The sequence below is a fragment of the Lotus japonicus genome, chromosome 1 (genome assembly GCF_012489685.1).
Source record: "Lotus japonicus ecotype B-129 chromosome 1, LjGifu_v1.2".
NCBI classification, from domain to species: Eukaryota; Viridiplantae; Streptophyta; class Magnoliopsida; order Fabales; family Fabaceae; genus Lotus; species Lotus japonicus.
In genome coordinates this window covers 134,814,049-134,840,423 of record NC_080041.1, presented here as the reverse complement: position 1 = coordinate 134,840,423, position 26,375 = coordinate 134,814,049, and the positions used below count along the sequence as shown (strand labels likewise).

At 34.2% G+C, this 26,375-nt stretch overlaps 4 protein-coding genes and 1 non-coding gene across 6 annotated transcripts; 2 read left to right on the top strand and 3 right to left on the bottom strand.

The window, feature by feature from the left end:
• Positions 1–2,844: 2,844 nt before the first annotated feature.
• Positions 2,845–6,762, bottom strand: LOC130731218 (receptor-like cytosolic serine/threonine-protein kinase RBK2). The gene is made up of 9 exons (XM_057583442.1): positions 6,462–6,762; positions 5,725–5,786; positions 5,166–5,489; positions 4,604–4,855; positions 4,351–4,514; positions 3,928–4,007; positions 3,701–3,836; positions 3,460–3,609; positions 2,845–3,345 (listed from the first exon to the last, which is right to left on the bottom strand). The coding sequence occupies exons 1-9, from the start codon at positions 6,491–6,493 to the stop codon at positions 3,187–3,189; spliced, it is 1,359 nt and encodes a 452-aa protein (XP_057439425.1). The 5' UTR covers positions 6,494–6,762; the 3' UTR covers positions 2,845–3,186.
• A 4,440-nt stretch (positions 6,763–11,202) lies between these two features.
• LOC130731219 (uncharacterized) lies at positions 11,203–14,051 on the bottom strand. Its single transcript, XM_057583443.1, has 4 exons — positions 13,779–14,051; positions 12,035–12,126; positions 11,866–11,919; positions 11,203–11,482 (listed from the first exon to the last, which is right to left on the bottom strand). The coding sequence occupies exons 1-4, from the start codon at positions 14,002–14,004 to the stop codon at positions 11,420–11,422; spliced, it is 435 nt and encodes a 144-aa protein (XP_057439426.1). The 5' UTR covers positions 14,005–14,051; the 3' UTR covers positions 11,203–11,419.
• A 2,512-nt stretch (positions 14,052–16,563) lies between these two features.
• Positions 16,564–20,569, top strand: LOC130731217 (sugar transporter ERD6-like 5). 2 transcript variants are annotated; one of them, XM_057583441.1, is made up of 18 exons: positions 16,582–16,855; positions 16,945–17,007; positions 17,099–17,188; positions 17,288–17,347; positions 17,739–17,804; positions 17,898–17,963; positions 18,095–18,170; positions 18,264–18,328; positions 18,490–18,582; positions 18,691–18,771; positions 18,853–18,937; positions 19,050–19,093; positions 19,237–19,299; positions 19,365–19,424; positions 19,504–19,557; positions 19,951–20,010; positions 20,111–20,225; positions 20,316–20,569. In XM_057583441.1, exons 1-18 carry the CDS (start codon positions 16,718–16,720, stop codon positions 20,450–20,452), a joined length of 1,416 nt encoding a protein of 471 aa, XP_057439424.1. In that variant the 5' UTR covers positions 16,582–16,717; the 3' UTR covers positions 20,453–20,569. The 2 variants fall into 2 exon arrangements, 1 of the variants encoding a protein (XP_057439424.1); XR_009016594.1 differs by lacking the exons at positions 20,111–20,225; positions 20,316–20,569 and having other exon boundaries at positions 16,564–16,855; positions 19,375–19,424.
• Positions 20,570–21,986: 1,417 nt separating this feature from the next.
• Positions 21,987–23,729, top strand: LOC130732741 (protein FANTASTIC FOUR 1-like). The gene has a single exon (XM_057584733.1). The coding sequence runs from the start codon at positions 22,326–22,328 to the stop codon at positions 23,274–23,276; it is 951 nt and encodes a 316-aa protein (XP_057440716.1). The 5' UTR covers positions 21,987–22,325; the 3' UTR covers positions 23,277–23,729.
• A 1,935-nt stretch (positions 23,730–25,664) lies between these two features.
• Positions 25,665–25,746, bottom strand: TRNAS-UGA (transfer RNA serine (anticodon UGA)). Its single transcript has one exon. It is a non-coding gene; the product is annotated as a tRNA-Ser (tRNA).
• Positions 25,747–26,375: the final 629 nt, after the last annotated feature.

Genomic DNA, 26,375 nt, shown 5'->3' with positions numbered 1-26,375 from the left:
TTTATAATGAGTTCAACGAAAATTTAAATACACATATTATTTCCATATGATCCAATGTAAACTATAAGGTGCTGCATTTGCGTACGTGTTAAGGGTAGGAGATGGAGTAGGGGCAAATCTTGAAACAACAAAAGGAGTAGATACGTGCCATGTTGCCACGTGGGTCAGTAAGCTAGCACGAGTTCTTTGTTTGAACACCATCACTTAATATAGGATGTAGTACCAAGTACAATAATAAGGCAACAAATAGAGTCCTTTGTGTTAGGGTCCCAAGTCCTATTGAGGTATTCATGCCATGTTATACATGTTAGTATGTTACAAAGCTGCAGCTTGTCCATTTTCTTGTATTACTTCTCCAAAGGTAGCGGAAGAGGATACAATAGAGGTGCCCACTAGGGTGCACAAGTTATAAACTGGTCCATGGGTGGACCAGAGGGTAACTTTGTCTTTTCCCCTTCTCTTAACCCTATTCCTCTTGCCTTTAGCTTTTCCTTAGCAAATTCCAGCCAGCTGCGCCGTCACATGTAATTTGAGAGAAGCAGAATGAATTCTTCTTGCCACAATCGAAAAGCTCCAACCCAGATCCGGTGGAGAAGCAGAATCGAAATCGGATGTTGCGTGGCGCCGCCTCCCCCTGCTTCTCTCGAATTTACACTAGATCCGCTTGGCCACACCCAGTGCCACCTCATGTCGCTGATTCGTGCGCTGCTCCTGTCCGGTAATACCAATCCAGGCCACGCCACTCCCTTCCAGATCCAGCCGCGCCGCCACTTACCCTCAGTAGTGCTCCACGCTCCAGCAATCGAACAACCCGACTCGCATCACACTTCCCTCTCCAGCACCTCTGCCAGTCCATGAACGATCAAGGCGGCGATGATGGTGTTGGAGAGGGCGAAGACGAAGAGATGGCTCCGGAAGCAGTTGGCGGAGAATCGGGGGCGAAAGGGAGGCGAGTGAGGATCCATGATTCATAGCTTTTTTTTAGTTGTTCATCTCCTTTCCATCCCCTTCTCATTTGCTTCAGATCTGATATGTATTTTTTGGATTATTTTGAGAATCGATTTCTAGAATTGATTTTTAGTATGTATTTTGAGTTTGCTTCAGATCTGGTTATTTTGAGTTTTTTGGAATTTATTTTGCATTTTCAGTTGTTTCTAGAATTGATTTCTGGAAGTTCGTTGCTGGAATTTGTTTATGTTTTCCTCTTAGAATCAGTTTATTTAAACTGCAATTGTTTGAGAATGATAATGGAGGGGTTGAACGAGGCATATTATCTCAATTAACGTTAAAGTCTTGTCCTTTTTCATATTTTATATGGCTGCGTTGTGTTTTGTTCTTTTTGTGCAAATTTGGATGCAAATTGGCTGTACTCGACACTTTTATGGACATTTCAAGGAGGAAAATGAAACCACATCTTTAATTTCCTCTGAATGATAATGGAGGGATTGAATGAGACTTTAACCTTAATGAAGGGATTGAATGAGGCTTGGTTATGGAGGTCTTGATGATGGAGGTTGGTGGTTGAAACTTGAATGAGGTTTTACAGGTAAGGAAGAGGGAGGGATAGAAGGGTTTGTCACTTTACCTTTTTACCCTTTTAAATTTCAGTAAATCCTAGCCGTTGATCTAAAGAATATTCCAAAATTCTTTAATCCAATGGTATTTAGGAATGGTCCATCGATGGACCATTTTAAAACATGACCACCCTAGTGGGCACCTACAATAGAGGCATGTGTAGTCAAGAATTGGAGATTTTTTACACTTCCTGAAGGACCACTCATTATGTCTTGTACTTGCACACAATGTTTGGTCTTAAAATATCTAAAGTATTGTTAATTTCTCCCAATGTTTTGATGATTCAGCATTTTCTAACAGATCTATGAATTGGTAGAAATGAATTTCTCATCTATTTCATTCAATAAATATAATCTAATTAACTAACACTAACCATTTAACTAACTAAAATTAGAGTGTGAGACACGTGTTCTAATATTTTCCCCACATAAAATAAATTAGGTGTTTCTTAGATGTCTCAATATCAGAGTTTTTAAACAAACTTAAACTTATTGTTGTGGGCTAGTCTTACTCTTATCTAAACCCGAATATTGTTTTAATACTTTAACTAAGACTGAGAGTACTTATTAGCCTTCTTCTAATCTGCTTTCCCCAAAATCAAAATCTTAGTTATTCCTTAGCATGAATTCCAAAAAACAGTGTTTGAACTCGATCACGTCTTTGTTGTCAAGGATGTTTTGAGTAAAGCAAAGCTATCTCACGACACTTACATCAACCAATGTGATAAATAAACTCATAAAAATGATTAAATAGCGCTACAACATTACACAATGTTACAATAAACACCACACAAACTCGATTAATATCCAGAAATCAAACGGAGCAAACAAAGCACTTATCTCCACCACTCACATCTTAGTCTGCGTTTAGATTTCGGTCACATTTACTTGAAAACATTTCCATCTCAATCTATTGCGAGATTTGGATTTCGTTTAAAGTGTTTTCAACCATTGCTAAGGAAAATCCAAACACTCAATTGGTCCAAAACTAGCCCATAACAACTTAGGGAAAATTTCTTTTTTGTCCAACTTTGGTGGTAAGGTTGACCATATAGGTATACGGAGGAGGGTGGTGGTTTAAAAAAGGTAAGGGGTGAAGTGGGGAGGTGGAGAGGATTGTGTGGGGGTGCAAATTGGAGGCAGGTGGCGGAGGAGAGGGTCGCGATCAAAGAGAGAAGGTAGGTGTGGTGGCAGAGATAGCTTCTGAAAGCAAAAAAGCCAAAAAGGACAATGAAAGAGTGAAAGTTTTATGTTATAATAAATCCCACATATTTGTGCAATAATAAGATATGTCAAAATTTACCATATTTAAATCTACTATCAAAACATTCAAGAGATGGCTTTGTTCATGGGAAAAGGACCCTAGGATGTCCATCATTCTCCAACATGTTTGGATTTCCATTTGAAATTCCAAAATCACAGTTTGGACAAAAGCGGCAAGACACAACAAACCTTTGTCCAAACCATGGTTTGAGACTCTATCAGAGATGGAAATCCAAATGACTTCAAGACACCATAACAAGTCTATACAATTTTTTTAGTACTTGCAACTAATAAGTAATAACCTGAATAACATAATCACAGGTTTTGGATATGTTAGTTCTTAGCACTCTCAAGAACCCAAGGCAACTTGCTTATGTCGATTCTGATAACTGAAATTGTTTGGTGAGTTGTATCCTTGCTCCATTGCGAATGCTCTTCGGAGAGTCCGCCTTTGGCTTGCTCTTGGAGTTTCCAGGACATAGTCATCACCTCTCAGCAATACTGCAACCTGCAGCCAACAAACAAAGGGTGCGTTTGAATAAACAACTTAATTATGAGTTATAAATTAATTTGATAAGTTTATTGACATAAGCTGAAAATAAGTTATAGGTAGCATGCTTGCCTGACTCATGAGGGGTCTTAAGATGGGAGACCTCTCAACACACAAAGATGCAGTCAAAACAACGCGATTCATTTGTTGCCGGTCATAATCACCACCAAGAGCAGGATCAGCAAGGTACTCTATATCGTTAGCATCAAGCAAAGGCTTTGCCTACAAAGCAAGAAATCACAATGTGTTGAGGTTTCTAATGTTTGGTACTTACATGATATAACAGATCATTGAGGAAAATGAAAAGATTTACCCATAACACAAGACTTTGATTGAGATCATCCAAAGCGCGACGCCCAGTTATAATCTCCAAAAGTAGGACACCAAAGGAATACACATCAGTTTTCTCGTCTACTATGCCATGCATCAAATATTCAGGAGCAAAATACCTGCAAGTCAAGTATTGAGATAATCATTAGAATGTCACAATTCACAAACTATAGTTTTAGTTGTTCATTTAATTGAAATATACTTGCATACCCGAATGTGCCTTCAAATTTTGATATATTATGGTGAGTACATTGGTCTGGTAACCACTTTGCTAGCCCAAAATCACAAATCTGGAGAAATTCTCAATCAATCAGAGTGGTGAATCAGATGAAATATAGGCCTGTAAATCATACTCTACTAACAGGGAATACAGAAGCAGAGCCTTAAAATCGACAGGCAAAAATACACTTACACTAGAGTATATAACACAGCAGATATAAATAATAAACAAAGACCAAATTTTCCAATACAGAAGACATAAATAAGATATTCAGAAGTACTGTGTAGTAACCTTCCTTGTATGAACACAATCAGTGAAAACATTATACATCAAAGGTTCCCAAATTTGGCATGTCAAGGTAATTATGCACAATTTGTTTCCAATTATTATCTCTAATGACAAATAATAAATACCTGTGGTTCAAAATTCTCAGTGAGCAGAATGTTTTCTGCTTTAATATCTCTATGAATGATTCGCCTTGGACAACTCTCATGAAGATATAGGAGTCCATCGGCTATCCCCGTAATGATTCTATACCTTTTGCTCCAATCCAATTTCTGCCTAGTTGAACTTGAACCTGAACATGTCATGAAAGAGTAAGTGGTAATTATCATATACATTTAAACAAAAATCTTTCACATGGAGTACTTAAAATCAAGTGCATACCATGAATAAGAGATTCTAAACTTCCCAATGGTGATAGTTCGAAAACAAGGTGCATTCCTCCTTCTACACCACATCCAATAAGCTTGGCAGTATTATGATGGTTAACATGAGCAATAATGCCTAGCTCAGATAGAAAGGTTGATGTTATCTCTTCTAAAGTTCCTCTGATCAGTCGCTTAACCGCGATTAATTGCCCGTCTCGAAGGCAGCCCTTGAAAACCTCAGCATAGCCACCTCTTCCAATTAAATTTCCTACCAGTAAAAGAAATAGTAAATTCGACTTAGTAGGTGTTTGGTTTAAGTTCTAGAAACCACATCTAGCTAGAAAATCATGTTATATCACAAGCTACGACGTGTAGCTTTTGAAATAACGTGCTTTGGAGTGAACACCAGATGCATGTCCTCAAGGAGTCAAGGTGATGCCTTTTCAAGAAAACATTAATGCACTGCCTAGAAGCATCCACAAAGTTAGCAAATATTTTCAAAATCATTTATGATCAAACTATGCTTTAATTAATGCTGGAGAAACCACTAGCCTGAAATCCAGGGACTGATCTCATACCTCTGCTGAAATTGTGGGTTGCATTTCTCAGGTCAGAGAGGCTGAAATTAACCAAAGAGGACCTGAAGTTGTAAAGATTACATAAAACAGGACTTTCTGCAATGCTTATGTTTTTAGATTCTGTCATGTTTGGCACACAACAAGGTTGCAAGGAAGTTAGGTTCTTAATTGATCTTTTCTTCCATAGTTTAAAGCACTTGCGAAATGGAGGTCTTAGGCTTGAACAACCAGCAGTAGCCACCAATTCAGGTGACTGAGAGTCTCTAATGCAGTCTTCAGCAGATGAATCCTCTTCTTTCTCTTTCTCCAAATAACCTCTCAAGTCTGGAAGAATAAAACCAAAAAAATGAAAATCATGAGCATAGCGGAATACTAATAGCATGTATCGATCAACTTATTCTTTCCTAAGAATCAATTCTAAAACAATTCTAAAACACAGAAGCTTCTACCAAGAATTGATTCCAACTCCAGAATCAATTGTAAAAGAATTTACAAACATGCACTACAACTCCAAAAAAAAATTAAGTCTATACAAGAGTGATGTAGCCATGGAAGGAACCTTGAGGAGAAGCACGGCGCGGTAGCAAAAGGCCTTGTTTTTTGTGTTTAATATTAGGGTTCCTGCACAACACAGAATCTCAAAATATTAGCAATAGCAAACATCTTTTCCTGCAGTAAGAAAGCCAAAATGAGATAACACTGAATTCATATACATTTATGAATAGCACTGAAAGCAAGTAAGAAAGAAGAAGCAGCCATTGACTTCAGAAGCAGATAAGTTTAAGAAAAACTCTTGTTCATCCTGAATTTCAGCATGAACATTAACACAAGACAGAAATTGAGGCACCATTAGATTGACAAATTTGTTCCCAGAAAACATAAAAAAAACATCTGACCATGGATTTTTAATTATAATTTATCTGGAAGACAAAAAAACACTGATCAAGATTCCAACATCTTCTCTCTTACTGATGTTTTAATCTGAAACTCAATGTTGGTTAAGCAGAAAACAAAACAAGTTTTTGTACGGAAATTATGGAACATATGAACAAGTCAAGAACCCCATCAGAAAATGACAACCCAGAAGCCAAAATTCAGCAGGTCATTGTCAAAATGCTTTAAGCACACACAAAAACATAAACTTGAGAAGCAATCACAATTCACAGATACCATATAAGATATGATATGTCAAATGTCAATGGCATCCAGAACTGAAAAATTAAGGGACAAAGACACGCAGAAAAATCTACATTTGGATAATTGAATAGAAAGAAGAATCACGTAATCATATCATACCATAAGCAATAATCTCTCCCATCATTTGCCATTGAAGGTGACAGTGGTGACTGAGTGAAGGCAAAGCTAACAGAAACAGGGGAATGTGGCAGCAGAGAAAAGAACAGAGAATCAGAGGGGTTTCAGCATTCTGGTTGGTACCTCAAAAAGTTGACAGAAAACCCAGAAACTGTTTAAGGACAAAAAAGTTCACATATCTGTTACATGGTTCAGTTTATAGTCTCTGGTTCATTGGTGAGGTGAAATGGTTCTGGGAAGGTGGTGAAAATGAGTGCTGGTCTTAGTGAAGTGAATGAGAGCGTTTCAGAGTTGGAAGCAACAAAAAAATGAAGCTGATGAAGTTATGTTGCTAATAAATTAATATGTTTGTCGTGTACATTTGGGTAAATTTATTTCTAGATATTGGGAGAAGGTAAACATATAATATATTAAAAAATAATAAAAAAACTATAGTCGAAGAAAAAGTGGGAATATATTAAAATATATTATTAAATTTACACATTTTATAAGTTATGAAATAAAAATATATGATTTAATCTATATGCACTATTTTCCGACTTACCAAAATCTATATGCACCGAAGGGTAAAGAGTTTTACAATGCATTTAATCGTATTATTTCGTTCTATTTTTAAATTTAAATTTAATTAAGATGTAATTGATGAACTTAATGGAATTTAAATTTTTTGTATACAATAAATGCATGATAATTAAACTCTTAAAAACAAATATTTATTGTTTTATAAGTATTAAAAGCATACTTATTCTCATATATAGGCCTTTTAATTCATGAAAAAATATTAATAAATGAGATGAGACATATATAAATGTGAAAGATAAAATGTAATAAAAAAAAATAAAGAGAAAAATGAGACGTGTGAGAATTTTTAATTTAAAGGTTTAATTCTGTTCAAAAAAAAAATTTTAAGGTTTAATTATTGTTTTTTTAGTTATCCTTTAAAGAAGTTTGCAAATCCTTCCATTTTGCTAATTTTCAGGATAATTTTTACATAAATACAGGTATTTATATCTGTAAGGTGCACCTTATGTGGTCACTTAAAATATCAAAGCATATTGAATAAAAATTCATCGTTTACATTAATTGTTTTTGAATTTTTTTCTTTAGATACATTCAATGATACATAAAAGCATTTATATATCTGTCACTATGTGGATATAGCATTAATTATAGATAATTATGATTTACAAATATTACTTAATATATTTAAAATTTATCATTAATAAGAGAGATATATAATGAACATATTAGACAATTACTCCTAATTAATATATTAATTTGTGAGTATAGTAATTTTATTAAGATGAGAACAGTAATAACATTTCTTAATTTATGTACCAAATTAAACTTTAAAGTTTAAAGTGATAAGTTTCAAAAAACCAAAAAAAAAAAAACTTATATTTTTGTTGGGACATTGGAAAGATAAATTGTACTCATCAGGAATCGATCGTTGGACCTCCCCCTACCCAACCCATATGTCCCTCATCCTACCACTTTAACTATCATACGATGACAATAAAAAATTATAATAAGGAATGAAATGAGTAATTTTTAGTTTTATTTCAATTAATTATAAATGACACCTTGAATCCAACTGTGTTAAATATTTAGTATGAATAATTTTATGAGTAATGATATATACACACCTCCTTATTTATACACTTCATTTCCACTTATTTTTATTTCTATCTCTCTCCTCTTATCATCTATCACATCTTATACTTTCTCTCTCTTACTTTTTCTTTTCTTCCTATCTCTCTCCTCCCCCACCTCTTTCCACCTCAATTTAGAGGTGTGGACAAATAATTATTGTAATTTTATCGTCCATAAAAATCCTAGACCCACACAAGATTGTTTTAGTGGTGAATGATGCATATAGGTTAGACTATGGATGACAAGACATATTGGACCTGTGAGACCAACCCACAAAAATATAAAGGTATGGGTTGTGTTTCCATACCACTAACCTATTTTGATTTGCTCCACGCTAACCCACAAGAAGTGGGGACGGAGCGGGTTGGTCCGTCAAAATTATTATTTTCACTCTTTAATATTTATATTTTTACATTTTTATTTTTATTTTGAAAACTTTTTTGAATTTTCAAACCATTTTAGGTCCAACCCGCCCAATTGTGAGTGTAATAACTTATAATTAATATTTTTAGTATTAATTTTTCGTCGGGCCAACACGTCAACTCGCCTTATAATGAGATGAGATGCATTACTCAACCCATTTTTCAAATGCGAGACAAGTTGACTCAATTTTGACGGGTTGATTTGCCACCTGAAAGATTAAATTAAGAAAATGGACTTTGCATTATAGCTCATCTCAATTTTCTTTTGTGAAATCATGATTTTTTATACCAAATAATTTGTCAATTAAATGGTCAAATTAAGTGAAATTAAAATAGAGAATAATCACATCATAATCACAGAGCAGAATCAATTTCATATCAATCAATATCAATATCAATATCAATATCAATATCAATCAATTCAATATATATTAGAAAAGAACAACTTCTAGCATGACGTGTCAGCACCAGATTAATTCTTAGTGACGTGTCATTCTCATAAAAAAAAAATCCACGTGTCATTCTCAGGTATTTTTAGAGTATTAATTAATTTTTATGGTATTCTTATTGAATTTTCGGATTTTTAATTAATTCAGGATTTTATGAGTTTTTATTGTGATTTGCTAGATTTTGATAGTTTTTATCTATATTTGTTTCTCTATTTTAGATTAGTATCTACATAAAAAAATATTTTTTTAAGATTTTGTTTTGTTTTTATTGTTATTTGTTAGATTAGTTTATTATTAGTCTTATCTCATCTCATTGAGATTAGAAAAGAACAACTTCTAGCATGACGTGTCAGCACCAGATTAATTCTTAGTGACGTGTCATTCTCACGTTAATTCTCATAAAAAAAATTTCACCTGAAAATTCAATAAATGGGGCTCGATTGGGTGAATCGTCCCTCTTACTCTTTGTCGGTTAGGAAAAAATTAAGTAAAAGTCAATCATTCAATCAAGAAGGTAGTCTCCATGGATTAAAGGTAGCATAAAGCAGCAGAAATAGAACAAAATATTGTCTATGAAAAGAGAAGCCAGTTGTACGAATAGAGAAGATGAGGAAGAAGAAAGTCATAAAAATGCAGAGAAGCCAAAGACATATAAGGACTCTGTTGAATATCTGTTAAGATTTAGTTTATTATTAATCTAACAAAGAGATAAAAAGAAACTAAATCTATCTAAATCTATCTCGGAGCGGTGAAGATATATTTTCCTTTGCCATAGCTATAAGAATAGAAAATAATTCTAACAAATTTATGGATGATGAAAATAATCTAATTAGTCAACAACATTTATGTCAAACACTTACACAATTATCAGCACCACATGAAGCAAGTTGCCAACTCGAGTAATATTCATAATTTTTCTTCCATGTCAACCAGTTCACACACAGAGCTACCATGGACACGCAGAGATTTGATGGTTGCTAGGTAAATTTGGCAGAGTTTCTCATTAGCTGTGGACTGCGGTTGTTTCTATATTGTTTCCATTTATCTACTAAGAGAAGTGTGTTTACTTAAATTTTCAAACTCATGTAAGGATGTAACAGAAGGGGAAATTAATCAGGGACTGCTAAGTTAGTTAGATGTTATTATAGTAGTTACTTAGTACTAGAACGAGATGAGTTATAAATAGAGAGAAATCAAATTAGAGGAACACATTATGTAGCATTATACATCTCTCTCATTAAGTATGTCCTTTAGTATCTGAAAATATTGCTAAAGTATGGTATTGAACATGTCTTAAGCACAAGAGAAAGTTCTTCGTGCAACACATAGATAAAAAGTGATTGTTTGAACTTATAGGTCGAAATCTAATTCCTATAAGTGGTAAATAAAAAATCAATATGATGTCATTACTTTTTTCATAACTTTTTGAAAATTTTAAAAAGAAATAAATATAAAGGCATGATAATTTGATGATTAAAATGTGTCGTGCGGAGATTAGAAAACATTAATACAGATATAGTGTATTTTTGTTTAAGTTAAACTATAGGGTTAAGAGTTCCCACGGGGATGAACATTTTACATGAAAATTCATGTAAAATTAACAGAAAAAGCTCATACGGGGCAAAAAGCTAGAAATAAACTAAGGTATTGATCCATGCCTCAAACACAAGAGCAAATTTCACCGTAAAAACACTAGAAATATTTGTTCTGGAGATGCACACAATTTTTCTACAACTTATCTTTCTGAAACCTAAAAGCGGCTATTGTTTGTATTTGCGTATAATTTTTAATTGATATGTTTTAATTTTAAACTACTATAATAACTACTAAAAAAAAGCAAATTAGCGAGGGACAAAATTCGTCGCTAAATAAGGAAAATTTCGTCGCTAAACTGCATCCGTCGTGCAAAGTGGCGTCGGTAAACATTTAACGAGGGATTCTTCAATCTGTCGCTATTAGCGACGGAATATTTCCGTCGCTAATTTTTTTAATTCCGTTGCTATATCATTTGTCGTATTAGTTCTTATTCCGTCGCTATTTGCGACGGTACAAGCCGTCGCTAAAGGATCACATTCCGTCGCTAACAACCTGACCTTTTTATTTCTATTCTGTCGCTAAATCCCTCGCTAATTTAGCGACGGAATGGTTCCCTCGCTAATTCATGAATTCCTATATGAAACTCTTCTGTCACGTGCGTATCACAGTATAATCTATTATCCATCAATTTCTTATTTTCAGGCACATCCATGTTTCTAACACAAACACAATAAACAACCAATAAGTAGCTATTCAGTAAATGAATCCTCAATTTACAAGCACATTCAAGCTTAAATCAAAGCATTAATCAATGAGGAAGTAAATTGCAAAAACATGCATTATAAATTTATGGCATGTTACAAAGATAATACCTGAAGAATTAACATCTGACCCCAAAATAAAAATTTGAAGCAGACCAGCCCAACTGAAGCACCTTATTCACCTGCATTCAAAGAGTGGAAGTCATTTTATGATATTAAGCCTAAAAAAACAGAAGCACTACATCCACAAAGATAAATGAATGACAATACATTTTCCTTTTCTCTTGGGATAACAATAATTTTTTATGGGACTGGGAAACAAAAAGTTCCTCAAGGTGCTGTAACAGTATAATATGGATAGAGAGAGATTATGAGAACACTTTCTTGCTCTTTTTTAAAGAGTAAGTACTTTGAGGTGCTGAGATTGCATTTTCTGAAATTTTTGGCTAATGCTTTTATTTGGGCACATACTAAGAAACCAATGTCTTTATTCCGGGGAAAGAGAAGTTGATCCAAACACACTATCAATCTAAGTATGATAAAAGCTTTATAAATAAGTACCTACCTCAAGAGTAGTTACTGCAAACTCAAGAGCAACATTACACTCTAATGATCCATTCTGCCCTCCAACAAAAGAGAAAAATGATGAGAAGGGAAATAACAAATAAGAATAGTTTGAACGCCACTTAGTTATAGTTATAAGGAAAAATAACCATAAGCAATTATGCAAATACCTTCATCACAGGTACAAGATTGGCGATGTTACGTATCATGAATACTTCTCCAGGTTGGAATCCTGATATGTTAGAGGGGCATACCCTAGAGTCTGCACAAGGAATTACAAAAAACTGTACTTGAATTTATCAGTTAAGAGTTAAGACCAATGTCTCAGTTGAATTACAACATGGAGCAGTAAACATACAGGAGCCAAAGAAATTAAGCTAAAATGTAATGAAAAAGGGGGAATTGGTTTTTTTTTTTTAAAAGAAATCAAACCCACTTATGACATCCAGCACATACACATTATTCAAAGTTTACAGACACAATTTAACAGTGCTATGAAACTTGAAGAGAAATGACTAGTTCCAGTTTTCAGACCTTCTATCAGCCATGTTGTTACCCTCAACTTTTCATGAACAAATAAAAGGAACATACTAGTGCTATAGAACAAATAATAAATGAAGTCTTACCATCTATTCTGACACTTACCTATGTATATAAAATATTAACCAGGTATAGGTCATAGCATTTATAGACTCTTTTGTCAGGAACAACATCACAGATTCAAAGAGTTCAAAACCTTTCACAAATGGAAACACATAAAGTTCAAATCCAAATGTCATAACTAAAAAAAATCAAATATTGACTCACAAAGATACAAACTTTGAAAGAAAAAAGAGTTAGATCAGATCACAATCACAGCTTGAATCAAAAAAGTTTTGAAATTGAACAAAAAGAGCAAGTGAGAATAGAAAGAACAACGAGAGAAATATTTGAACGGCTTAGTTAGTGAAACAAAATTAAGAAACAAATAAAGAAATTGAGGAACAAAATAAAGTGGAAGAAATGGAAGATCTGCAATTGCCATAAAGTCCAAAAATAAATACTTAGTAAGAGATGATTACAGTGGTATATGTTGGTTCAACAACATCTATAATCTATAAGAAGCACAAAAACAGTTAATCATATTACTTAAACAACAAAGAAGAATCATATTCATCCAACATATTTGGAAATAGACCATGGAAGAGTAAGTTGGAAGAAAAATTTCTAAATGCTATTTCTTGAGTTTGAATTGTACAGAAGTGATTTACATGAAAAAGTAAGTTTGAATTGGAAATAGACCATGAAAGAGTAAGCTGGAAGTCTGAATGCTATTACTCAACACAAAAGAGTATAACTAAGAGCTTAACATAAGTATACTGAACTAGTCCACTAAGATTTCCCTCATTAGACAAGGTATAAACCCAAAACACCTCACATATATAAACAGAACACAACAAAGGCTAGAGTAACAAAGTTTAGAAAATATAACCCATTACCATAGATAAAGAGAAGCTCAAACCACAATTAGTCTATTCATGAAATTAAAGAGAGTAAATTTTGCAGTGGTCCTACCCACCACAACAAAAGCACATCAGCAGGGACATACACATAGAAGACTTAGATCCAATGAAACTACCATTAGTATATTTTCATTTGCCCATTAAATCAAACACCTACCATTCACCATATCAACCACAAGAAAATACTCACCAATTGCAAGCAAGGAAAACCAAAAGTACTTGAAACCAGTAAAAGAATTACAATCAAATCAGAAACATAAAACAGAAATCAGAAGAAATAACCAGAGACCAGGAACAAGAAGTAAATTCAGAAAATTTCAAACCCATAACTCAATATTATGGATTAGACTATAACTACTATGAGTATTGAGTGGGAACATATTTATTCAACACTAAAACTACACAGTGTTACTTGAGAGTATGCTTGTGACAAAGATGGCAAGTATTAGAGACAGTAGCAAACTCTTGCATCCACCAGCCATGCTTGAACTTGAACCATTCCTCCCGTGCTCCTGAGAGGAAGATTCTTCACCTGCTCCTGCGCCTGCGCCTGCTCCGCTGTGGGGTACAAACCCTCCTCCGCCACGGGAACCACCTCCTCCACTTCCACCTCCACCACGAGCGATGGCGGCGGCCATGAGCGTGAGAGGAAATTTCTGAGAAAATCGAGACTTTAGGGTTTTTGTGAGAGTATGACTGTATGAGTGTGTGAATAGATTCAGTCTTATTTAAGTGGCTGGACTTGAAAACTTTTAAACTACTAATAAATTTATTTCACATACTGTGTATTAAATGGGTACTTAGTTGAAATGGCCAGGCCCCTTCATTTGACAAGGAAGTCCGAGGTTCGAACCCCGGGGCGGGCCAATTTTTCGTTTTTAAATAACAAAACCAAAAGCTTTAGCGACGGAAATAAGACAGTTATGATCCGTCGGTAAAACAGCGAGGGAATTAGCGACGGGTGGACAACAGCGACGGTAAAAATCCGTCGTTAATTTCCTGGATAAAATATAGAAGATTATTAGCGACGGAACTACAAAGAGGTTGAAAATCCGTCGCTAATTCCGTCGCAAAATTTTAAAACAGCATTTTTATTCCAAAAACATGAATCCGTCGCTAACAGCGAGGGATTTTATAAAATCCCTCGCTAATTCACATTTTTTTAGTAATGAATGCTACCTACGTGAGATTTTATTTTATATAAAAAATATCATTATACTTTTTTATACGATCATTATATTCTAAACTAATTGATTGGTATTATTTTAATAGAAAAATTTAATATAATTAATTTTAGTATTGTTTTCAAAATTTTAAGAGTGTATATTTATATATGTTTATAACTATAATAATTGGATAGTAAGAAAAGTACGAGGAATAAAAAATATTAATACATATGTACTATAAAATTATGACCTAAATTTATTAGTGCTAACAAATTAGAGATACGAGATCTCACGGGGAGGAACATTTTATATGTAAAATGAAAATTTGTAGGAGTTAAAAAAAATTCATTTTTTCTATAACTTAAGTGTATTTTTAATAATTTAAACAATAATTATATATTTATGTATTGTTACATATCTAAAACACAAAAACATTACCCTCTATGCAACACGAGTACCTCTTCACAAACAAAATTCAGTTATACCTCACATATGCAAAACTTAAAGCTTTTGGCTTATTAACTTCTGTGTTTTTCAAAATCTTTATATTAGTTAATGAAGTGTATGCTTACAAAACACTAAAATTAAGTGTCTGAATTTATGTTCTTTAAATATCTACATCTTTATTATGATTGTTCTTACATTCTTAGCATCTTAAATATTTTATAATTTAAAATAATAATCGATGTATCAAATACAATAAACAAATTTCCCGTGCAACGCGCAGGTAAAAAACACCAGTACCAATAGAGAATATCAATTTGCTCCTTCGTTAGATTAGATCCATACTAGAGAATTAGAGATATTCCAAATATCATTTTCAGATGGTATAAGAATATCAATTTGCTCCTTCCATCTCTTATAATTCGTTTATGGGTCAATTTGTTGTTTCGCGGAAAACGGGTTCTGTCTGGGCTGAGCGAGGCCCAAGTGGTGGCACTGCCTGGGATGTTTAAGAAGCACTGAAGCTATAGGATCCAGAAAGGGTTTTTATTGAAGCCCAAAAAAAAAACGTAGGAATATTTCCCTTCATATGTAATGGTGGCAGAGCTCAATTATGCTGTGTCGCGCAAGGTGTCCGCCACAAATTATGAAACTGGTTATAAATTGTTGTATCTCTTTGGAGTGTATCAATGGTGTCTTCCAATCGATAATTAGAGATTAATCTAAAGGTGTATAAATCACTGATAGTATTTATTTCTCTTGAAAGTTGAAATGCGATATAGACATATAAAGTATATGGATTAGGGTTTGAGACTATTTATGACGGTAAATGTGCATTTAACTCTCACGTCGCTCATGATGAATCTCAAATTTATGGAGACTCGGATCTACAAACGGGATCATAAGGCTCTTCACTCTTATTTTGTCATTTGTGTTTATATTTTATAGATTCCAATGACAACTTTAGAAGTACTTTTGTTGGATAAATATGGAAGACGACCACTTTTGATAGTAAGAAGTTTGAGCTTATGTTCTTTTTTTTATGGATTGTTTTGTGATTCATGAATCCAATTTTTTTTACTCTTATACAGTTGTATGCGGCGGGAACTTGCTTAGGATGCTTACAACCTTATCATTCTTTTTGCAGGTTATAATCAATGGAGAGAAATAAGAAGAAATGAAAAATAAGTAATAAATATGATATATAATTTAATTAAAAAATTGAGATATAGAGAAAAAAAAAGTATCCAAAGTGTATGACTGCTTGGCTATAAATACGCATTGGTGAATTAACCGTGCACGCCACACATAACACGATAGAGACTATTTACAATTAAATCCACTTTTAAATTCAGTCAGGGTTGCTTCGATTCATTTATTAAAAAAAAAAAATAGAAACTAGATAATATAGATTATCTCTGTATCTAATTTTTTTTTTAAATGTCAATTTTAGATATGAAGAAAAAATAAAAATTGAAGATAAATATCTAGAGTCTGCGCTGAGTTTGATTTTGATCTTGTTGTTTCAGAAGTCAGAACACCATTATCCAAAGACACGTCACGCACTGTCCCGCTTCCTATTCTCGTCAACACACGAGACACACGAGGGAGACCAAATCCATTCCTTCATTCATAGATCATATAAATATAAATATAAATATAAATATATAATCTAACTGAATATGTGAAGCAATTTCGGTTACTTGTGAAAACCAGCGAAATTTCAAGATAGAAATCGATTATGATGGTGAAAACCAGCGAAATTTCAATTCCTCTGGTGTTCAATGATGAAGAACAACAACAACAGAGGCCATTCACAGCTACACTCACACTCAGCACCCTCGTCGCTGTTCTTGGTTCTTACGCTTTTGGTGCTGCTGTAATAAGCCTGTTAACTGTAACTCATTCATTCAGTCATTTTTTCAAACACCCTTCATTCATTATTCACACTTTGATTTCATTTTGCAGATTGGATATTCATCACCTACTCAATCTGCAATCATGCCTGACCTCAATCTCACCGTGGCACAGGTTAATTACTTCCTTCCAAATTGAATCAAAAGTCGAAACCCTTGCTTGGTTTTCATGACCTGACTCAAACTCTTTGCACTCATGTATGCAGTTTTCAATTTTTGGTTCAATACTCACCATTGGAGCTATGATTGGTGCCATTGTCAGTGGTAAAGTAGCAGATTATGCAGGTCGTCGAGTCGTAAGTTTCGCTCTGAGTGGCTGGATTTAATTTTAAATTGAATGGTGTTGACATGTTGTCTTTCACCTTAATTTGGTTATTTTGCATTCAATTGAGCAGGCCATGGGATTCTCTCAGCTATTCTGCATCTTGGGATGGCTTGTCATAACATTCTCAAAGGTTTCGATTTATTAATTCCTTTAACTTCATTTACCAGATTTTTCTCTATGTTGCTTAGATGTTAGTAAGTGAAGCTAGGCTAATCTCTCTACAAGTAAGAATAAAAATAGTCAACTATATTTACTTGTATAAGAAGAAATTGTTGTAACTATTGATTATTGAAGACTTGAAGTTGAAGTGCATACCATGGTAATGGTATTGTTTACGAAGCTTATTTTTCTGACAAAGAAAACTAAAACTAGGGCTGTTCCCTTTAGAAAAACAATTTTTTTTTTCATTCTTGTTTTTCACATGCCAAACTGTTTTTACTTTGTCCTTTTGTCGTATTTGTTTAATACAATTTTCCACAAGTTCAGTTGTTGATATCTAACATTTGGTGCTTGTTTAAAAGGTTGCTTGGTGGCTTTACGTTGGAAGATTGTTGGTAGGATGTGGGATTGGCCTGCTATCTTATGTGGTAATTGTGCTCACTTTTAATTTTCTATAATTGCATTGCTTTTCAAACTACATCCATGACTCATACAAAGAAATGGTACCCTTTGCATTACAGGTTCCAGTTTATGTAGCAGAAATAACACCAAAGAACCTTAGAGGGGGATTCACCACAATGCATCAAGTAAAGCATTCCTACAATGATATAATCTCTTAATATTATTTTACTCTTATTGTGTGTAACATACCACCTGTATTTTGCATATGTCATGTATAGTCTTATTTTTAACCCGCTATTTGATATTATTTGGACAGTTAATGATTTGTTGTGGGATGTCGCTAACTTATCTTATTGGAGCATTTGTGAATTGGAGGATTTTGGCTCTAATAGGTAATACAGTATTCTTCTTTCTAGTGGTATTTTAACAAAACAAAATTAAAAAAAGGTTATATGTAATTCACATCGTTTTTATCTTTATCTCAGGGGCCATTCCATGCTTTGCACAGCTTCTGAGTCTTCCCTTCATCCCTGATTCTCCTAGGTGGCTGGTGAGTAGTTCACAGCTGCTGTAAGTTTATTGTTTGGGCTGTATGTTTTGGAAATGGCTCACACAAGCAACTGAAGTTTTTCACCACTCGTGTCAAATGGTTGGACTCAAACTATGCCATTAAACAAACTAATCACAAGGGATAATTGCAATCTTCTGCAGGCAAAGGTTGGACACTTGAAAGAGAGTGATTCTGCTTTACAGCGTCTTAGGGGCAAGAATGCTGACGTTCATCAAGAGGCCGCTGAGATTAGAGTATGTAATATGTCTTTATTCATTAGAATGTTACTCTTACTTCACAAACTCACTGGGAGGCAGCAGAAGGGAAATATTTCATTTTGTACATTGCACTCTTATTTGTAGGATTATACAGAAACCCTTCAGCGGCAAACAGAAGCTAGCATTATTGGCTTATTTCAATGGAAGTATATGACGTCGCTTACTGTGAGCTCTCTAAATTAGCCCCATTCATGCAACATATCTTAATCTTTTGCAGGTTCTTATGGTATTCGGTTACTTGGTTAGATAGGAGTCGGCTTGATGATACTGCAACAGTTTGGGGGGATTAATGGCATTGTCTTTTATGCAAATTCTATATTTGTCTCTGCTGGTACGTGCATGGCTTTTTCTATGATTATATCATATGATAGGTCAAGATGAACGTGAAAGTGTCTTACTTATGACACGATTAACATGACCGCAATGTTTCTTATCTATGACAGGCTTTTCAGAGAGTATTGGAACAATAGCAATGGTTGCTGTTAAGGTTTTTAATTCTCTTCTTACAATTTCATAATTTCTGTCTGCTTAACTAATTCGGTATTAAGATATATGCCACTGTAGATGAATGTACGGATGTACCCTTCATTTGTAATTCTCTTCACACTATTATGTAACTTGTGTTTGTAGATCCCAGTGACAGTTTTAGGAGTACTTTTAATGGATAAATCTGGAAGACGACCACTTTTATTGGTAAGAAGTTTGAGCTTATGCTTCTTCTTTTTTGTAGTGTTCTGCAAATTTTGACTCTTTCACAGTTGTCTGCAGCGGGAACTTGCTTAGGATGCTTCCTCGCAGCCTTAGCCTTCCTTTTGCAGGTTCTTTCAAAAATGGAATCAGTTCAAATAAGTTGTTTTTCACATGAATTATAAGAATAATAACAATTTCCTTATGTAGGGCTTACATGAATGGAAGGGAGTCAGTCCTATTCTGGCGCTAGTTGGTGTACTGGTAATGCTTATGCATTTATGTCTATATATGAATCTTTATCTGACTTAAATGGACTCAACCATCACTACACTGTTTTATAACCATGAAAGAATCATGTTAATCATCATTTGTTCAACAATTACACAATTGAGAATAAACTTACTTAGAAGTTTAGTTTTTCTAGCATTTTTATAAAATTATTGAAATCTTGCTGGAATTTTTATGAGGTGCCTAATCCTGATTCTTTCTTTGGCCTTGTATTTTGAGTTTAAGATTTGAAATGATGCCTCTTAAGTTGAATTTTTTTTCGACAAAAATCCCATTCTTGTTGACCATATATCCAGGTTAATTTGCTATTCCATTGAACAGAGTACAGACAAAGCTAATTCTTCTTTTAATTTTGCTAATGCCCAGGTATACGTAGGATCTTACTCGCTAGGAATGGGAGCAATTCCCTGGGTTATAATGTCTGAGGTAGCTTCCTCTTACTATGCCTGAAGTCATGAAGTAAAAGTTCAAACATAATATATCCTTAGAGCTTGATGAAATCATGGTTATATTTTATATTTTCCAGATATTTCCCATTAACGTGAAGGGTTCTGCTGGAAGCCTAGTAACCTTTTTTAACTGGTTGTGTTCTTGGATTGTATCCTATGCTTTTAACTTTCTCATGAGTTGGAGTTCAACAGGTAGGTTTTCTTTTACTCTTGATCTCCAGTTCCCACCTATTCATTTTTAAAGTATGGAATGAAATTCATTGTTATGTTATGTTGGGCCAGGTACTTTCTTCATTTTTTCTAGCATATGTGGCTTCACTGTTCTATTCGTAGCAAAACTAGTACCAGAGACCAAGGGGCGAACACTAGAAGAAATTCAAGCTTCTCTGAGTTCACATTCAACAAAAAGATTAATTTGATTTCATTATCATTATTGTAACTCTAATATATAGAAATTAATATTGTTGTAATTCTAAATATTTTCCAGAAATTTTTTATTGTGTACACTTTTAAGGGCTTCTTTAATTTGTCAAACACATCATCATCCAGGATACTATATCCTTTACCTAAAGGAAGGGACTATTTTATTTATTTAGTATTTAAATGAAAAACAGACTATAACTTATTATTTTGGATTTTTAAAATAATATAAAAATAAAATATTACTAAAAAAATGTAGTGCAAAACCAATTTATCAATATTTCCATCAAAACAAAAAAAGTCACAAATTTCCATCGAATGTAGCGACGGAAAATACATCCCTCACTATATTTTGCGACGGAGAGTATATCTGTCACAAAATCCTTTTCTGTTTGCGACGGAGCATCAATTCGTCACAAAGTCCTTTTTAGCGAGGTGAATTTTGCGGCGTCAGTTACATCCATCACAAATTTCTTTTGTGGTTTTGCGACAAAGCAAAATCCGTCACAAATCTTTTGTTAGCGTATTTGCGACGAAAAATCCCTCAATACAGTTTGCGACAGTGTATCCGTCACAAAATGCTTTTGCGTTTGCGATGTAACATAAATCGTCACAAAGTCCTTTAAAGCCTAGTGAATTTGCGACGGATTTGTTTTCCGTCGCAAATGACCTTTGATGGTTTTTAAAATATATTTTCCGTCAATTGTTTTATTTTTTCCATTATTTTAAAAATAGAACCTATTATTTTTATCTCATTTTTACGTTGCAATTTAATTGGATTCCTTCACTATACCTCTTAATTTTTCAATAAAATAAACACTTTTTTATTCCATAATAATTATTTTTTTCTTCATCTGAAAACATTTCAAAAATAATTATGATTCACAATTTTATACAATTTTTTATTGATTTCAAAAAATAAATAATATATTAGATTAATTTATATTATCTCATCTCGTTTGTAAAAATATTACAAAGGAGAATAAAATTAAAAACATATATTTTTAAATAAATGCGGTATAAGTATTGCTGTGTAAAAAAATTGATGCAAAAAAAGGTATTCAAAATCCCCAGAGATCACATTAATTATATATTTTGAAAGCGAGATCTCCTAAAAACTAAAACTACAATTTCATCTTTAAAACCATATCAAAACATCAACTAATATTTTCTATTTATTTAACATTTATCCACTCCGCCAGACTAGGAGCAGAAATAAACATGTGCCAACTCAAACCCTCTCAAATTTGGAACAAAAAGGTATGCAATAAATAACAATAACAATTTAAATTAAGTACATCTTAATCATTATCTAGATGGTCAAAGAGCACAAGAATATCCAAAATTGAAAATTCCAATTTCCCTTTCTCTTGAAAATATCAGAAAAACAGCTGGACATGTTCCATATTTTTTTATCCTTCACCAAAACGTGTACAATTAGGGATAAGAAGAGGTTACTCTTTAACGCTTATCTATCACTACTATTTAGATTTATCATAACAGTTCAATTAGGGATAAGAAGAGGTTCCTAATTTTCCTTAATTTTAACCCATTCGAAAAACTAAACAGAATTAGAAACTAATAAATGACTAATTAAGCGTAGTCATAGCTAATCCAACGTGGGACCCGGCACCGTTTCCTCTATCAAAGACTCACTCCAGCTCATATCTCCATCATCACTTGTTTTCTTTTGCATTTCCCCCTATTTTTAGCACCAACCTTTCCTAGTATTTATACCACCCCTCTTCATCTCCTCCTCCAGTTTCTTTTCAATCACAAAACAATTGAAAGAAACTTGTAGCATTCGCGGCGAGCGGATTAGTCACTAGCCAACATTCGCGACGAGAGAATTAGTCAGTGCCGCCTCGAAACATGAACATAGATACATTGATCTCTTTGTATTACCCTTTTCTATTATCTATTTCTTTCTCCCTTGTTCTCCCTGCCATGATCAACTTGTTCAAGAAGAACATTCACTCCCTCTTCACTTTCACCACCGTTGCCGCCGCCACCACCACCGCCACCACCACCACCACCACCGCCTCAATTTCCGAACTAGGTATCATCACATCCACCAACGGTGTGGATTCCGCTCCCAACGTTCTGGAATCTGCAAAACTGAAGCCTGATCCTCCTCCAGATTGGATTGATGAAACCGGGTTGGTTTCATGCACGGAGAGTCTTGGGTTTGAGAGCTCCGACGAGATCCATAACAAGAATGTTGGTGATGGAGATGGTGATGGTGGTGATGAGATTTGGCGGAGGACGATGATGAGGGCGGAGGGGAGAGGAAACCGGAGGAAGTTGAGGTCGTTTCCGCCGCCGCTTTCGTCGTTGAACCGGAACGGGAAACCGAGTTTTTTTCTCCGGCCGGTGAGGAAGGATGGGAGGTTAGAACTCACGGAAGTGAGGATTCACCGTGCGGAGATTCTTCATGCTTCACGGCATGATGGAAGGTTGACATTGCACCTGATACCAGATCAAGTTAGTCTAGAAGAAGAAGAAGAAGAAATAGAAGAAGAAGAAGAAATAGAAGAAGAAGATGATCAAGATGAAATAGAAGAAGATCAAGAACAAGAAGAAGAGGAACTTGTAGAAGAAGAAGAAGAGTTAGAGGAAGAAGTAGCATTAGATGATGACGAAAAAGAAGAAGAAGAAGAAGAGATTGAATGTGAGAGAGAAGAGAGGGTAGCAGAGTGGGGTTTCCATGAAGGGTACAGGAGATGTCATGAAATGGTGAACCAACATCATCATCATCATCACAATGTGCATGGGAATCATCATCATAATCACATAAGGATGTGTGGAATCAGCATCGTGTGACATGTGACAAGATTTTGATGTGTTTTTTGAGCAAACTTGATGAGATGAAGAAAGGGACAGTGACAGGGACAGGGGACATGAATGAATCATTGAATGTTGGTGTAGAAAATTGTGCCCTGCCCCTGTTGACTGCTAATTTTGGCAGAGGAGACAAAGGTTCAATGCTAGCTGTATGCACAAACATGCGGTGTTGTTTGATTGCTAGAAAACGACACTGGAAAAAATCTGAGACAAAGGAAGCAAACATGTAACTATGATTCTATGAACTGTGCTTTGTATTCTTGAGCAGAGGGAGAGGCAGAGAGAGCATTGAGTGAGTGGGAAATTGAGGGTTGATTCTATTGTATTTACCAAATTTTGAAGTTTTATCTTAGAGAGAAGATTAAGAATTAAAAGTGTGTCCATTTTGTAAATTTCTTTAGACTATTGGAGCTAGATCAAGTTCTGTCTATGAAAATATATTTGCTGATTGGTAATATGAATTTGTTTAATGTTTAATTTCATCAATCATGTAAGGGTGTGTTTGGATTTCAGTTAAGATCAACTTGAAAGCATTTTCAACTCAACCGAACCTAAAAATTATTTTCACATTCACACATTAAAATTCGTGTTTTTCAGTTGAAATTGTCTTAAAACGCATGTGAACTTAAAACCAAACACACAAATGAAAAGATTGTGAGATGGGAGGCTCGATCTTTGATCAGTCAAATAATGTGCTGGCGTTTCCTCAGCCAGAATTGAACTTTTGGGGTGACATGATGTGTTGTGTGAGGGTCAAATTGAAAAAAGGACTTTGAAAGGGACATCTTGTAATTAGGATCTAGGATGGTTGGTTCAAAATTAACATGGATGGATCCTTAGCTAGTCTTTTTTTTTTATTAAAGATCCTTAGCTAGTCTTTGTTCACCACTTTTGCCTCCACATAAAAAATTAAAGAAATAAAAAAGAGGAGTGACACATATGAAGATGATGCGATGGGAAAACTAAAAAAAGAAAAGTAGGAAGAAAAATCATGTGGTCGAACAAAGATGATGCTGAATGCATCAAAGTTGAGCTAGTCATAGTGCAGCCAAGTTTTAGGTTTCTTTAGCATCTTAAAATTCTTAACTCAACTCAAACGACACTTGCACGAAATGAGATCGGATAGGTAATTCTGCAATGGTATAACATAACATAAACAATACAAACCAGAATATGTTCACAATTCCTAACAAAATAATTTTGCTATGTTCTCACTAACAAGGTTGTCTGAGAGTTTATGTAATCTCGTGAATATAGTAATCTTGTATTGTAAACTCTTATCATAATCTTGTAAAAGATTACCTTGTAAAAATAATATTTAAAAAAACCATAATAATGATAAAGACACACTAATGACATTTTACTTTAACTAAATCACTCAATAATAACAATTAAAATATCATTTAAAAAAATATTAAAATCATGCATAAAATTACAAAATGTTCAAATTTAAAGTTCATGAGTCATAACAAAATATTAGCACAAGTTATGATAAATTTAAAATAAGAAATGTAATCAGCAAGACTCATCCAATCATCAACTCAACTCACTTAGTCAATTAAGTTGCGTCATTGGTTGCCGGCGAGAGAGAAAAGGTGGGTCGATGGAGTTCAACTCCAAATGAGAATGGGTGTTGAAAGATGAAAGAAAACCCCTAATAGTTAAGTCCAAAATCACTAAAACGCCCCTCTTCCAAAAAAAATCACCATCATAACCTGTGCTCTAAACTTGTTGGTAATATCGTGAGATCACACGAATTTACACGAAATTACCTTCTCCCAAAAGCGAGTTTACACTCGACATATCGTGATTTGACACCTTAAACTTGAAATATCATATGATATCACAAGATATATTGTGATATTGGCAACCATGCTTACTTATAGCACTTTGCTTAAGGTGCGAAGTATTGAATCACTACATCAACTTATTTAGTTTAAAAACATTGAAATCAAAAAGCATAAACAGAGTTGGCCAGTGGTGGTTTTATTAGGAATGGAACGGGTGGTTTCTCATTGGATTTTGCTTGGAACATGGGCTCTTCAGCTTCATTACTCAATCTGAGCTTTTTTTGAGGGATGTTGCCATGACTGAAGTGAAGAAAAAGATAACAATGCCTTATTTATTTTTAATTTGTCAAGAAAAAATTAAGTGAAGGAAAAAAGGAAGAAGGCACAACAAGCACATTTGTACTTAGTTTAAGCCCAAAGTTGGTTCAAAAAGTGAAAATAGACAAAACAGAGAACCCAATTCATGATGATGCTTGAGCAAGTGCTCTTGGGCTTTAAGCCTTTTTCAATGAACTTTTATTGACAAAAAAAACTGAGCAAGTGCAAAAAGGCAGTTTTCATGGAAAAAAGCAAAAATCGTCGTCAGCAGGGTTCGAACCTGCGCGGGCGTAGCCCAACAGATTTCAAGTCTGTCTCCTTAACCACTCGGACATATCGACTTTTGATGATGTCTCTCTCCATATTTTATTATATATAACATAATATTCTAAGCAGCCCGAACTAAAAATAATACAAAACAACCATTTACCAAAAAAAGAAATAATTTTTTTTTTCTCTTATGAGGTTTTTTTTCCATGTGGGACGGTGAGGTGGCGTGTGGTTAGATGGCGAGACTCCACATCCATGCAACACATGAGTATGTGAGATGTCTCATTTCAGATGTCGGATCTAGCGTCCCATTCAATACACCATAAAAGAATCTTGCTCCCTTGTCCACGTGTTGTCTAACATGAGGAGATCGTTGCATGTAGTATTTTATTCTAAACACCACATTGTTAATGCGACGAGACTGACCTGACACCCTATACCCTTTATCCCCGCTTGTGCAAGCTTGGAACAAATGTGAAGTGAATGTGATATCCCAATTTGGACCCACTTGAATATGTAGAAGTTATAATAGTTACTTCACTCAGCTCACTATCCTGCAGTATAATTGAATTAATTTATTTTTTATGGTAATTTGTGGAGTGAAAATCCATTTATTAGAAGTGAATTTTCTTAATCTCATTTAGTTTAATAGATAATTACAATTAGTCCAATTAGCTGTTTTTTGCAAATGAATTTGACA